The sequence below is a fragment of the Mobula birostris genome, chromosome 8 (genome assembly GCF_030028105.1).
Source record: "Mobula birostris isolate sMobBir1 chromosome 8, sMobBir1.hap1, whole genome shotgun sequence".
Lineage (NCBI taxonomy): Eukaryota > Metazoa > Chordata > Chondrichthyes > Myliobatiformes > Myliobatidae > Mobula > Mobula birostris.
Window position 1 is genome coordinate 131,946,537 of NC_092377.1, and position 14,899 is coordinate 131,961,435.

Here is a 14,899-nt window from a genome sequence, read left to right on the forward strand (position 1 = left end):
GCAGGGAATTCCAGAGGTTGGGACCCAGGCAGTTAAAGGCTCAGATACCGATGGTGGAGAGAGGAGTTATAGTGGGGGAGCAGTATACAGGGGGCTAAAAATGGGAGGGGGTAGAATTCAGTATTGGTTATAGTGCAGTGTAAGGGCTGGAGACATTTACAGAATGGGGGCCGGAGGGGGTCAAAGGGATGGGGATGAGTGTAGGGGTTCACAGAGACAGAGAGAGGTTCACAGGCCGGAGGAGGTCACAGAGACAGAGATGGGTCTAGGGTCCAGAAGGGGGTCACAGAGACAGGGAGGAGTGTCAGGTATACGGGGGGGGGGGAGCACAGAGATGGGGAGCGTTGTAGGGTCCAGAGAGTGGTCATAGAGAAAGGGTGGGGCCAGGGGAGACAGCAGCTGACACCTACCCCGCACTTGCTGAGGGCGATGTACCACCAGCGCTCTCTGGCGGAGCGGAAACTCCTGCCTCCCAGGCAGCTGAGGAAACGTGTCTGCTCCTCCTCCACCACCTGTCGGGGCAGCGGGGCAAAGAGCGGTTAGCTTCCCGGTGTAGGGTGTCACTGGTCCCAAAGTCACAGCCCCCAGCACCACCACCCATCATCAAAGACTCCCCCCTATAACAAGGGTGTTGGATGACTGCTCCCCCAAGCACTGAATGAGCCGGGCAGTGAGGAGATGACAAAGCCCTTCGAGGTGATGCGATTTTACCCCGGCATCCACGACAGTCCAATCTGTCCAGGAGGTCCCCGAGTTCCAAGATCCCAGTCCCGATGACTGTTCATAACACAAACCATTCACCAGTCTGAACATATCCATAAGAGACAAGAGCAGAGTCAGGCCATTCGGCCCATTGAGCCTGCACTGCCACTCAATCATGGCTGATTTATTATCTGTCTCAGCCCCATTCTCCTGCCTTCTTCCAGTAACCCGTGACAGCCTTACTAATCAAAAATCCATCAACCTCCACTTTAAATAACTTGCCCTCCACGGCCTTCTGCGGCAATGAATTACACAGATTCACCGCCCTCTGGCTAAAGAAATTCCTCCTCATCTCTGTTCTAATGGGATGTCCCTCCATTCTGAGGTTGTGTCCTCTGGTCCTAGACACTCCTACCATAGCGATCGTCCTCTACATACCCATTATATCTAGTCCTTTCAACATTCATTCGATTTCAATGAGATCCCCCTCTTTGATCCAGTCTCCAGAGCCATCAAGCATTCCTGATATGTTAACCCTTTCACACCCAGGATTATTTTTGTAAGCATCCCCTGGAACCTCTTGAATACCAGCACATCCTTTGTTAAATGTGGCTCACAATACTCCAGATATGCTCTGACCAAAGTCTTATAAGCTTCAGCATGACGGTCTTGCTTTTACTCCATGTGATCTTTGCTTTTATTATGTTATTACAGAACATAACGTCAGAGGATGTTTTCAAGATGCAGAGACTATTGTGATTATCAGTGTGGACTGTAGTTTATCTGGTCTCCTGTAGTGTTGTGTGTTTTCTTTCTTGTTGCCATTTTCCAGGTGGGCGATCTGTTTGTTTTTCTGTGCGAGAGCAGGGTTGAGACTTTGATGTTAATGTCACTGAGTTTTTTTGTGTGGGAGGGGGTTGGGGGTTTGGGGTTTGATGTTCTAGTGGCTGTTTTCTGGGTGGGTGATCTGTTAGTTTTTGTGCAAAGGGGGAATTGGGGGTTTTGCGAGTTTTATTTCTTTTTTTTTCATGCGGGGTAGGGGGTTGTTGATGTCTTTTCTTTCAACGACCACCGTGGTTCTTCCGTTATTTTATGGCTATCTGGAGAAGACAATTCTCAGAGTCGTATTCTGCAAACATACTTTGATAATAAAATGAACCTTAGGCCAACAAAGTGCTGAGTTAATTAAACTAGTGGCCTAATGCCTGATCAAGACATATAGTGGAGATCATTCTGATTGGTTGCATCACTGTCTGATAATGGAGGCTCCAGTGCATAGCATCGCAAGAGACTGCAGAGGGTTGTAGACCTGCCAGCTCCATCACAGGCTCAACCGTCTCCACCATCGAGGACATCTTCAAGCAGTGGTGCCTCAAGAAGGTGGGGTGTGTCACTAAGGACCCTCGCCACCTGGGCCACGCTCTCTTCTCATTAAGGGTCGTCCATCGTCATCGATGAAGACCTTGACACCATTAGTACTTTTTACGAGGTCGAGTTGCTAGCTCGACACTCAACCCGGCACGGATGGAAAGCGTGCCCGGGAGCGGCCTGACTGGATTCGAACTCGGGAACCTTCGCTCCTGGAGTCCGGCGCTGATGTCACTGCGCCACCAGCCGGCTATGATGGTGTCGAGACTAGTGCTTGATTTGGATTTAAGTGAGGGAGAGTTGCGCAGCGTCAGCCTCACTCTCTCTTCCCAATTCCCATCTGGATCCAGTGGCAAGACAAGAGTCGAGACGGCTGGAGATGGGACTAGGCGCAGTGGATGACCAGGACATCTTCTGTGTCTTGTCCTGCTCTACATGTTCCACGACGCTTGCAGAGACCGCCTTCTTGACCGTTGGACCTTCCATTGGTCTCGTCCGCTCAATCCGCCGGAGTCTGTCTTCACATGCTGGGATAGACAACTCCCTGTCTCACCGAGGGTTTGAGACCCTTCGGCTACCCCCACCTGGTTTAGCTGGCTTGTCGAAGCCATTGCCCGGGGTGTGGCTGCTGTCGCATGCAAACAGCTACGGGGAGCCACAGCTGAGAGCTGAGTGCCAGGTGGAGACCAAAGGTGGACAAATTGCCTTGAAAAGGACGCAACATGTTCCCCACCAGAGGTGCTACCCCTCCCTGACACCCCATACACTCATTACTACCATCAGTGAGGACGTACAGGAACCTGAAGACCCACACTCAATTTTAGAAACAGCTTCTTTCCCAACACCATCAGATTTCTGAACAGCTAATAAACAATACCTCACTATTCTCCTTTTGCACTATTTATTGAGGTGTTCTGCAGGGGTCGGAGTTGAGACCTATATGTTCATAAGTTAGATGACTGAATTGGTGGCCAAGTTTTACAGATGGTACAAAGATAGGTGGAGGGGCACGTATTGTTGAGAAATCAGGGAGTGTCCAGAAGGACTAAGACATATTAGGAGAATTGGCAAAGAAGTGGCAGATGGAATACAGTACAGGGAAGTGTATGGTCATGCACTTTGGTGGAAGGAATAAAGGAGTAGACTATTTTCTAAAAGGGGAGGAAATTGAAAAACTTAGAGGTGTAAAGGGACTTGGGAGTCCTTGTGCAGGATTCCTTAAAGGTTAACTTGCAGTTTGAGTCGGTGGTGAGGAAGGCAAATGCAATGCTAGTATTCATTCCGAAAAGCCTACAATATAAAAGAAAGGATGTAATGTTGAGGCCTTATAAAGCACTGGTCAGACCACACGGAGTATTGTGAGCATTCGTGGGCACCTAATCTGAAACGATGCGCTGGCATTCGAGAGGGTCGAGAGCAGGGGTTCACCAATCTGAGATCCACAGACCCCTTGCTTAATGATGTTGGTCTATGTAATAAAAAAGGTTGGGAATTCCTGGTCCAGGGAAAGATTTTGGGAATGAAAGGGTTAACTTATGAGGAGTGTTCGTTGGCTCTGGACCTGTACTCACTGGAGTTTAGAAGAATGAGGAGAGATCTCACTGAAACCTATTGAATACTGAAAGGCCATGGTAGAGTGGATGTGGAGAGGATGCTAATGTGTGGTTCTTGATTATCAAGGCGTCAAAGGTTATGAAGGCAGGAGAATCAGGTTGATGGGGCTAATAAATCAGCCCTGATGGGCCAAATGGCCTAATTCTGCTCCTATGCCTTATGTCTATTTATTGATTGTGACTTGAAGTGATTTTTTTTTGTCTTGCACTGTACTGTTGCTGATAAACAAAAAAAAATTCACAACATATTGTCAGTGATAGTAAACCAGATTTGAATTCAACTAACCTCTTCTGTCCACGCAGTGTCTATATTCCTCCATTCCCTGCACTCTCCTGTGGCTGTCTAAGAGAGGCTCAAATTCTCACTGATCATCAGTCCTGCTCCACTCTCTACACATATGACCATGTGTCGAGGCACAGCTCCATTGCCATCTTCAAATTCTCACTGATCATCGCCCCTGCTCTACTCTCTACACATATGACCATGTGTCGAGGCACAGCTCCATTGCCATCTTCAAATTCGCCAGTGACATCACAGTCGATGGTACTGTGCCAGCTTATCACAGTGAGATAGGACACCTGACAGAGGGGTGCCCCAACAACAATATCACGCTCAACGTCAGAGAAACCGAACAAGTGATTAGTGACTTCGGGAAAGGGAAGGAGGGTGGTGGAGAGAGTTATTAACGTTGAATTGCTGGACATTGACATGTCAGGTGACCTGTCCTAGGCCCACCATACAGATGCATTTGCGCTCTAACAGACTGCTACTGTTGAAAGGGTTCAGACTGGTTGCAGCACGGTCTGGCATGGCAATCTGAATGTATAATGCTGTAGAGAGCAGTGGGCTCAGCTGAACACATCACATCACAGGCACATCCCTTCCCACCACTGGTAGTACCTACAGCAGGTGCTGGCTCAAGAAGGCAATATCCACCATAAAAGATCCCCACCATCCAGACCATGCTGTTTTCTCGCAGCTCCCATTGGACAAAAGGTACAGAAGCCCGCAGGTGTTTCTACTCTTCTGACACTAACATAGCATGGTGATAACTTGCTGACCCTAACCCATCAATGTCTGGACTGTGGGAGGAAACTGGAGCTTCCAAAGGAAATCCACACAGTCACAGGGAGAACGTACAAATTTCTTACAGACAGCGCGGGGAACCGAATCCCGATTAGGGATCGCTGGTGCGGTGTCAGCGTTACACTGACCACCACGCTACAGCAGCGCCCACTCTGTTTCACCAACCCATTAAAACACACACACTGTCTGAATATTCCCTCTTACCTCACAACCCGACCAGATGTAACGCGTTGTCAGGTTAATGACCTGATTGTTATCTGGTCGTAGAACAGACTCCTTCTCGTAACAGTCCTGGAACAGAGAGTGAGAGTGTGATCCTCTTGTGGGAGAAAGGAGTAGAACTCATTGATTATAAGGTACCCCATTTCTGGAAGAGATGAGCTGAAATATTTCTCTTCTCTAAATTCCATTAATGCCCCACCTCCACTTCGTACCCCATCCCTTATTTATTTATTTATTAATGATTACATTTCTTTCCCCCTTTTTTTCTCTCTTTTTTCTCCCTCTGCCCCTCTCACTATAACTCCTTGCCCATCCTCTGGGAACCCCTCCCCCTCTCTCCCTAGGCCTCCCGTCCCATGATCCTCTCCCTTCTCCAGCCTCGTATCCCTTTTGCCAATCAACTTTCCAGCTCTTGGCTCCATCCCTCCCCCTCCTGTCTTCTCCTATCATTTCGGATCTCCCCCTCCCCCTCTCAAATTTCTTACTATCTCTTCTTTCAGTTAGTCCTGACAAAGGGTCTCAGCCTGAAACATCGACTGTACCTCTTCCTATAGATGCTGCCTGGCCTGCTGCATTCACCAGCATTTTGTGTGTGTGTTGCTGACATATTTTTCTCTTGGATCTGTGAGTTCTCTGAACAGAGGTAGAGAGTATGGTGAAGAAGGAATCTGGCTCTCTGACCATCAGGCAGGGCAATCAGGACAGGAGTTGGGATGTTACACTGCAGTTGTACAAGATGTTCCAGTATTGTATTAGTCTTGATCGTCCTGCTATAGCAAAGATCTTACTAAACTGGAAAACGAGCAGAGAAGATTTATGAGAACTCAAGGGATTGAGTTATAGGGAGAGGTTGAGCAGGATGGGACTTATTTCTTTGGAGTGCAGGAGACTGACGGGTGATTTTACAGAGGTGTATAAAACCATGAGGGGCATAGATAGGGTGAACGTGCACAGTCTTTTCCCCTGGGTTGGGAAATCAAGAACTAGAGGACACAGGTTTGAATGAGGGGGAGTGATTTAATAGGAACCTGTTAAGGATGGGCAACTTTTTCACATAGAGGGTGCTATACATGTGGAACAAGTTACCAAAGGAAGAAATCGAGGCAGGTAAAATAACAACAGTCAGAGTCAGATTTAATAACACTGGCATATGTCGAGACATTTGTTAATGTTACGGCAGCAGTATAATGAAATACATGATAAATAAACAAATAGAAAAAAAGAAGTTACATTAAGTATATATATGTATACTTAAATAGTTAAGTTAAAATCAGTAGTGCAAAATAAAACAGAAATAGAAAGTAGTGAGGTAGTGTTCATGGGTTCATAGTCCATTTAGAAATCAGATGGCAGAGTGGAAGAAGCTGTTCCTGAATTGTGGAGTGTGTGCCTTCAGGCTTCTGTACCTCCTTCCCGACGGTAACAGTGTGAAGAGATATTAAAAAGAATGTGGAGAGGAAAGATTTGGAGGTATATGAGCCAAACTTGGGTGAATGGGACTTGCTTAGATAGGAAGCATGAACTATTTGGACCAAAGGGACTGTTTCCTTGCACAATAAATCCGTGAGTCTTCCTCGCAGAGCAGTGGAACAGAGAGAGTGTAGACTGTAGATAGGCGAGGGTCTTGTGAAAGGTTGCTAGGGAGACAGAAATGCAGGGTCAAGTTGACAATCAGATCACCCCTAACCTCTTGCTGGATGGGGGAGGGAGTTCAATCGCTCTGTCCTCGCTGGTATCTAAAGGAGGAGGGAGGGAGAAGGTGCAGGGAAACTGAGGGCTGGTGGGAGAGGAACAGGAAGGGATGGTAAGGACTTGCAGCCCGAAGGGATGTTCGTTCCGGACCACAAGATGTCCCACAGAGTTTCAGTGAGTCCAGAGGACGAGGGTGGGCTGCCAACATCAACACTGAACGCACACCTGACAATGTCTGAGGTACAGCTCCTCGGTCAGTTGGGTTCTGGGATTAATCCAGGGCACTCCAGGCAGACGCAGACAGATGCAGGAGAGAAACAGGCCCTTCAGCCCACTGTGTCCATGCTAACCATCAACCATCTGGTTACATTCATCCTGCACTTGGTGAAGAAGGCATTTGGCACGATGGCCTTCATCACTTGGGACACCTAGCATGGAGGCTGGGATGTACAAGGGGCTGGCGAGGCTGCATTTGGAACAGTGTGCTCAGTGTTGGATGGGATGCTCCAAATTTTGTGGGATCACTATAGAACTTGGTAGTCTTGGTGTTGGGGGGAAGCTCGTGTTTAAAAAAAACAGAATAAGGGATTACTGTAGACTCTCAGAGTCACACCGAATAGAAACAGGCCACTCTGCCCATCTGCTCCATGTGGACTAATATTCCCATCTCAGCTAATCCTATTTGTCCACCTTTGGCCCATATCCCTCTAAATCTTTCCTATCCGCACACGTGCTTTTAAATGTTGTTAATGTACCTCTCTCTGGCAATTCATTTGATATATTGTCCACACTGTGGGTGAAAATTTTGCCCCTCAGGTTCCTATTAAATCTCTTTCCTCTCACCGTAAACCTTTGCCCTTCCTGATACCAAACCCTGGAGGAAAAGACTATTGAACGGAGCCTTGTATGATAAGATGGACTCTTCACCTCACAATCTACCTTATGATCTTGCACCTTACTCTTTACCTGCACTGCACTTTCTCCGTAACTGGTACACTTTATTCTGCTGTTATTGTATTTCCTTGTTCTAATGCACAGTGTAATGACCTCGTGTTTGACGAGATTCAGATTCATTTATTACTCACACGTACATGGAAAAATAAAAGGAAATACGTCGCTGGCAGTAACAACCAACACACCGAAAGATGTGCTGGGGGCAGCCCACAAATTGCCACACATTGCAACACAACACAACATGCCCACAATGGTTAGCAGAACAACATGGGCAGCAACAACAACCCATACATCAAAACAGCAGCAAAACAAGCTCACCTTCCCACTGACTCACTCAAAACACAGACAGGCCGCCTCCAGGCCTCCAATCCGTAGGCCTTGGCCCCGGACTCTCAGACTGGCAGACATTAGGCCTCCAACCTCCACTGCCCGGCCCAGAACCAGTGACATCGGGCTGTGACATTCAGACTTGCCAACTTCATTCTCGACCACCAGACTCGCACAGACCACTGGGACTGTGCTCCAGGTTTCAACCACCAGACTCACACAGACCACTGGGACTGTGCTCCTGGTCTCCACCGCCAGACTCACACAGACCACTGGGACTGTGCTCCTGGTCTCCACTGCCAGACTCACACAGACCACTGGGACTCGCTGACCTGGGAGGGGAGGGGTGGTCACCAAGCCTTCACCTTCGAGCCTTGCTGACCTCTGCCCTTGACCACAGGGATTGCTGATCTTTGTTCGCAGAGTCTGCTGCCCCAACCCTCGGGGACTGCTGGCCGTCAACTGCAGATCACTCTGACCACCAGCTCCTGCCCCTGACCTATAACTCCCCCTCATCCCTGACCCTAAACTGTAAACAGACCCCCAACGCTCACACTGTCCTCAAAACCATCCCTTAGAACCTAAAACACAATTAATTCTCTCCCTGACGTACATTGTAGCTCAGCACCATCTTGAATAAAAAAATTGATCAAAGCATGTAAGAAAAACTTTTCAACGTATTTCTGTGCATGTGACAATAACATTCCCATTCCAAACATTCCACCAGCAATCCCTGTGGTCAAGACTATAAGACATTCCGACGGCCCAGTCAGTGGCAGGAGCAGGCCACAGTGACAGGGTTCCTCGCAGGTTGGCGACGCTTATTTAGAAGTACTGTGTTGCCCTCAAGGCATTTATTTGGCTTCGTTGGGTCTACATTTTTAAATGATTTGTTTGTAATTATTTTCTAGTTAAAGTTAAAGGTTGATAATTATGTTACAGTCTAACAAAGGTAAATTCATTGTCTATAGTATATCACAGCATGCGATGACGTCACCTCCGGTTTCGCCGCGTCTTATGTGTAACTGGTTCGGAGAAGGTGTGATGGTGGGTGCCATGCGTGCAGCAATGATCGTGAAGAGCTCCATTTCTATCCACAAAGGAACATTATAAAAGCAATGCCTTCTCACCATACGATGTTGGTGTAGAAGAGTGAACAGTAAACGGTTAACCTTACTACGACTCTGTCTTCATTGGCTCCGGTTTAACTTGGTGTTTAGTCAGAGTTTCAACACACTGCACGAGAACACTACGGGTACAGAAGGGACAAGTGAGGCGGCTATTGTCGGGAGAAGGTTAGTGGTGAGTGTAGGAGTATCAGGCTTTGGCTCAGAGAGGTGTTAGCTCTGGGTAAGCTTCTGCGAAGGTTTTCTTTTTCCTCTCTCTTACTATACCTAATGTAGTAAATGGCGGTTGTGTGTTCTTCATGCCAGATGTTGGAGTCCTGGGAGAACCAGAGTCTCCCAGGGAACTTCATCTGCGTGAAGTTCATCCAGCTGCAGCTCTTCGAAGACTGTGTTAGGGATCTGGAGTAGCAGCTGGATGACCTTCGGCTTGTACAGGAGAGTGAGGAGATAATCAGAGATACAGGAAAGTAGTCACCCCGAAGTTGCAGGAGGCGAGTAGCTGGGTGACCGTCAGGAGAAATGGAAATGTGAACAGGCAGTTAGTATAGTGCACCCCTTATTATTACCCCTCAATAATAAGCATACCATTTTGGAGACTGTTGTGGGGGATGACCTCCCAGGGGAATGCCATGGAGACTGGGTTACTGGCGCCGAGCATGGGTCCGTCATGGAGAAGGGAAAGAGGTGAGAAGAGGGGAGCGGTAGTGATAGGGGACTCAATAGTCAGGGGAACAACCAGGAGATTCTGTGGATGTGAACAGGACACCCGAATGGTAAGCTGCCTCCCAGGTGCCAGGGTCAGGGACTTCTCAGATCGCATCCACAACAGTTTGGAGAAGGAGGGGGAGCAGCAAGATGTCTTGGTACATATTGGTACCAATGACATAGGAAGGGAAAGCAAAGAAAAGAGAATTTAGCGATCTAGGTAGAAAGCTGAGAAGCAGGACCTCCCAGATAGCAATTTCTGGATTGCTGCCTGTGCCACACACCAGTGAGGGTAGAAACAGGATGATCTGGCAAAGTAAGGCGTGGCTGAGAAGCTGGTGCAGGGGGCAGGGCTTCAGGTTCTTAGATCATTAGGGTCTCTTCTGGGGGAGGTTTGACCCTGTTCAGAAGTGATGGCTTGCACCTGAACCTGAGAGGAACCAATATTCTCGTGGGCAGGTTTGTTAGAGCTGTTGGGGAGGGTTTAAACTAATTTGGCAGGAGGGTGGGAACTGGAGTGAAGGTACTCAGGATAGGACAGATGGTAAAAAAGCAAAGCTAGCGTGCAGAGAGACTGTCAGGAAGAGCAGGAAGAAGATGATAGGACATAATTGCTGCCAGCGGGGTGAGTATCAGTGCATAAGGGATACAGAATCAAAAAGGCCAGCAAATACAGTATTCAAAGTGTTATATCTCAATGCATGGAGTATAAGAAATAAGGTGGATAATCCTGTTCCACTTTAACAGATCACTGGGTATGATGTCGTGGCCATCACTGAATCATGGCTATAGGATGGTTGTAGTTGGGAGCTGAATGTCCAAGGTTACACGTTATATTGGAGTGATAGGAAGGTAGGCAGAGGGGGTGGTGTGGCTCTGCTGGTAAAGGATGGCATCAAATCAGTAGAAAGATGTGACATAGGATTGGAAGTTGTTGAATCCTTGTTGGTTGAGTTAAGAAACTGCAAGGGTAAAAGGACCCCAACGGCAGTGGTATACAAACCTCCCAACAGTAGCTGAGATGTGGACCACAGATTACAATAAGAAATAGAAAAGGTATGTTAAAAGAGCAATGTTATGATAGTCACAGGAGATTTCAACACACAGATCGATTGGGAAAATCAGATTGGAAATGGATCTCCAGAGAGTGAGTTTGTTGAATGCCTAGAAGATGGCTTTTTCCAACAGTTTGTCATTGAGCATAGTAGGGGATTAGCTATACTGGATTGGGGTTATGTAATGAAACAGAGGTGATTAGGGAGCTTAAGGTAAAAGAACCCTTAGGAACCAGTGATCACAATAAGATTGAATTCAACTTGAAACCTGATAGGGGAAAGTAAAGTCTGACGTAGCAGTACTTCGCAGTACTTCAGTGGAGTAAAGGAAATTACGTGGTATGGGAGAGGAGTATGCAGGGAAGACAGCACAGAAGCAACGTTGCGAGTTTCAGGGGAAAATAAGGATGGTGCAGGATAGAAGAAATACTCAAATGACAAAATAGTTCAACTGTTGTTGATAAGGGAAGTCAAAGCTAATGTAAAAGAAAAAGAGGGGGCATACAACAAAGCAAACATTATAGGAAGACAGGATTGGGAAGCTTTTAAAATCTTACAGAGAGCAACTAAAAGAATCATAAGACAGGAAAAGATGAAATATGAAAGCAAGCTAGCAAACAATATCAAAGTGGATAGTAAATGCTTTTACAAGTATGTAAAAAATAGAAGAGATGAGAGTGGATAGAGGACCACTAGAAAATGAGGCCAGAGAAATAATAACGGGGAACAAGGAGATGGCTGATGAACTAACTGAGTATTTTGCATCAGTCTTCACTGTGGAAGACACTAGCAGTGTGCCAGATGTTGAAAGGTTTGAGGGAAGAGAAGTGAGTGCAGTTACTATTACAAGGGAGAAGGTGCTCAAAAAGCTGAAAGACCTAATGGTACACAAGTCTCCTGGGTCAGAGGAACTGCACTCTAGGGTTCTGAAAGAGGTAGTGGTAGTGACTGTGGAGGCATTAGTAATGATCTTTCAAAAATCGTTGGACTCTGGCATGGTGCCAGAGGATTGGCAAATTGCAAATGTCACTTCACTCTTTAAGAAAGGAGGGAGGCAGCAGAAAGGAAATTATAGGCCGGTTAGCCTGACTTCAGTGGTTGGGAAGATGTTGAAGTCAATTGTTAAGGATGAGGTTATGGAGTACTTGGTGACACAGGCAAGATAGGACAAAGTCAGCACGGTTTCCTTAAGGGAAATTCTTGCCTGACGAAACAGTTGGAACTCTTTGAGGTGATTACAAGCGGGATAGCTAAAGGATGTTGTGGATGTTGTATATTTGGACTTGCAGAAAACCCTTGACAAGGTGCCACACATACAGCTGCTTACCAAGTTAAGAGCCCATGGTATTACAGGAAAGTTACAGGCATGGTTAGAGCATTGGCTGATTGGTAGGAGGCATGAGTAGGAATAAAAGGATCCTTTTCTGGTTGGCTGCCAGTGACTAGTGGTATTCCACAGGGGTCAGAATTGGGACTGCTTCTTTTTATGCTGTATATCGATCACTTAGATGTTGGAATAGATGGCTTTGTTGCCAAGTTTGCGGGTGGTATGAAGATTGGTGGAGGGCAAGTAGTGCTGAGGAAACAGGTAGGCTGCAGAAGGACTTAGACAGATTAGGAGATTGGGCAAGAGAATGGCAAATGAAACACAATGTTGGAAAATGTACGGTCATACACTTTGACTATTTTCTAAATGGGGAGAAAATTCAAAAATCTGAGATGCAAAGGGACTTGGGAGTCCTTGCACAGAACATCCTAAAGGTTAACTTGCAGGTTGAATTGAAGGTGAGGAAGGCAAATGCAATGTTAGCATTCATTTCAAGAGCTCTGCAGTACAAGAGCAGGAGTGTGAAGCTGGGTCTTTATAAGGCACCTCATCTTGAGTATTGTGAACCTCTCTGGGCTCCTCATCTAAAAAGAGCTGTTGGAGAGGGTTCGGAGAGGGTTCACAACAATGCTTCAGGAATGAAAGGGTTAATACACAAGGAACATTTGATGGCTCTGGGTCTGTACTCACTGGAATTCAGAAGGATGAGGGGGGAATCTCATTGAAACCTTTCGAATGTCGAAAGGCCTAGACAGAATAGGTGTGGAAAGGATGTTTCCCATGGCAAGGAAGGTCTAGGACAAGAGGGCACAGCTTCAGGATGGAGGGCGTCCATTTAAAAAGGAGATGCGGAGAAATTTCATCAGCCAGAGGGTGGTGAAATTGTGGAACTTATTACCACAGGCAGTTGGTGAGGCCAGGTTGTTGATTAGGCACGGCATCAAAGGTTATGGGGAAAAGGCTGGGGAGCTGGGGCTGAGGAGGGGAAAAACGGATCAGCTATGATTGAATGGCAGAGCAGACTTGATGGGTCAAATGGCCAAATTCTACTCCTATGTCTTATGGTCTAAGGTTGCAAAGTGCTCCTCATATATCAACCCCTTCATTCCTGGAGTCATCCTTGTGAACTTCCTGTGGACTCTCTCCAAAGACAAAGCATCCTTTCTGAGATATGGGGTCCAGATCTGTTGATAATGCTCCAAGTACTGCCTGACTAATAAAGCCTCAGCATTATCTCCTTACTTTTACATTCTGTTCCCCTTGAAATAAATGGCAACATTGCATTTGCCTTCTTTGCCACAGACTCAACCTATAAATTAACCTTCTGGGAGTCTTCAATAGGTTCAAAGGTACATTTAATGTCAGGGAAATGTATACAATATACATCCTGAAATTCTTTTTCTTCGCAAACATCCACAAAAACACAGGAGTACACCAAAGAATGAATGAGAGTTAAATGTTAGAACCCCAAAGCCCCCCCCCAGCCTCCCCTCCCACACACAAGTGGCAGCAAAGCACGAGGACTCCCAAGTCCCTCTGCATCTCTGATGTTTGAACCTTCTCCCCATTTAGATAATAGTCCACACTACAGTTCCTCTTACATGCATTATCGTACATTTCCCAACACTGTATTCCTCCTGTTGAAGCCTGGAATATAGTCCCATGATCGTCTGGTCTTGGGGTCAATAATGGAGGTCAAAGACTGAAATTGGCAAGTCTGAATGTCACAGCCCGATGTCTCTGGTTCTGGGCCGGGCAGTGGAGGTTGGAGGCCTAATGTCTGCCAGTCTGAGAGTCCGGGGCCAAGGCCTACGGATTGGAGGCCTGGAGGCGGCCTGTCTGTGTTTTGAGTGAGTCAGTGGGAAGGTGAGCTTGTTTTGCTGCTGTTTTGATGTATGGTTGTTGTTGCTGCCCATGTTGTTCTGCTAACCATTGTGGGCATGTTGTGTTGTGTTGCAATGTGTGGCAATTTGTGGGCTGCCCCCAGCACATCTTTCGGTGTGTTGGTTGTTACTGCCAGCGACGTATTTCCTTTTATTTTTCCATGTACGTGTGAGTAATAAATGAATCTGAATCTCGTCAAACACGAGGTCATTACACTGTGCATTAGAACAGGGAAATATAATAACAAAGCAGAATAAAGTGTAACAGCTACAGAGAAAGTGCAGTGCAGGTAAACAGTAAGGTGCAAGATCATAAGGTAGATTGTGAGGTCAAGAGTCCATCTTATTGTACTAGGTTCCATTCAATAGTCTTTTTCTCCAGGGTTTGGTATCAGGGAGGGCAAAGGTTTGCGGTGAGAGGAAAGAGACTTAATAGGAACCTGAGGGGCAAAATTTTCACCCACAGTGTGGACAATATATGAAATGCCAGAGAGAGGTACATTAACAACATTTAAAAGCATATATGTGGATAGGAAAGATTTAGAGGTATATGGGCCGAAGATGGGCAAATAGGATTAGCTGAGATGGGAATCTTCGTCAACCCGGAACAGTTGGGCAGAGTGGCCTGTTTCCGTACGGCGTGACTCTGTGAGTCTACAGTAATCCCTTATTCTCTGTGTTTTTAAACACGAGCTTCCCATCCAACATGGAACTGTTGGCAATTCAACCCTTTCCTGCTCTCGAACTGCTCCTTTTCTCTCAGGAATGGGGTGAGGGAGAAAGGGAAGGGTGAGTAGGAGATGGGAGGAGAGAGGGATGGAGATATGGGGGAGGAGA

At 46.8% G+C, this 14,899-nt stretch overlaps 1 protein-coding gene across 4 annotated transcripts in view; it reads right to left on the reverse strand.

Moving 5' to 3' along the window:
• Positions 1–14,899, reverse strand: part of tmem145 (transmembrane protein 145) — a 58,540-nt gene that overhangs the window by 27,834 nt on the left and 15,807 nt on the right. For all 4 annotated transcript variants that reach the window (XM_072266274.1, XM_072266277.1, XM_072266273.1 and 1 more), the window contains exons 4-5: positions 4,975–5,061; positions 411–512 (exon numbers count right to left, since the gene is read on the reverse strand). In XM_072266274.1, the coding sequence (XP_072122375.1) occupies positions 411–512; positions 4,975–5,061 (189 nt within the window). The remainder of the gene's footprint in view (positions 1–410; positions 513–4,974; positions 5,062–14,899) is intronic.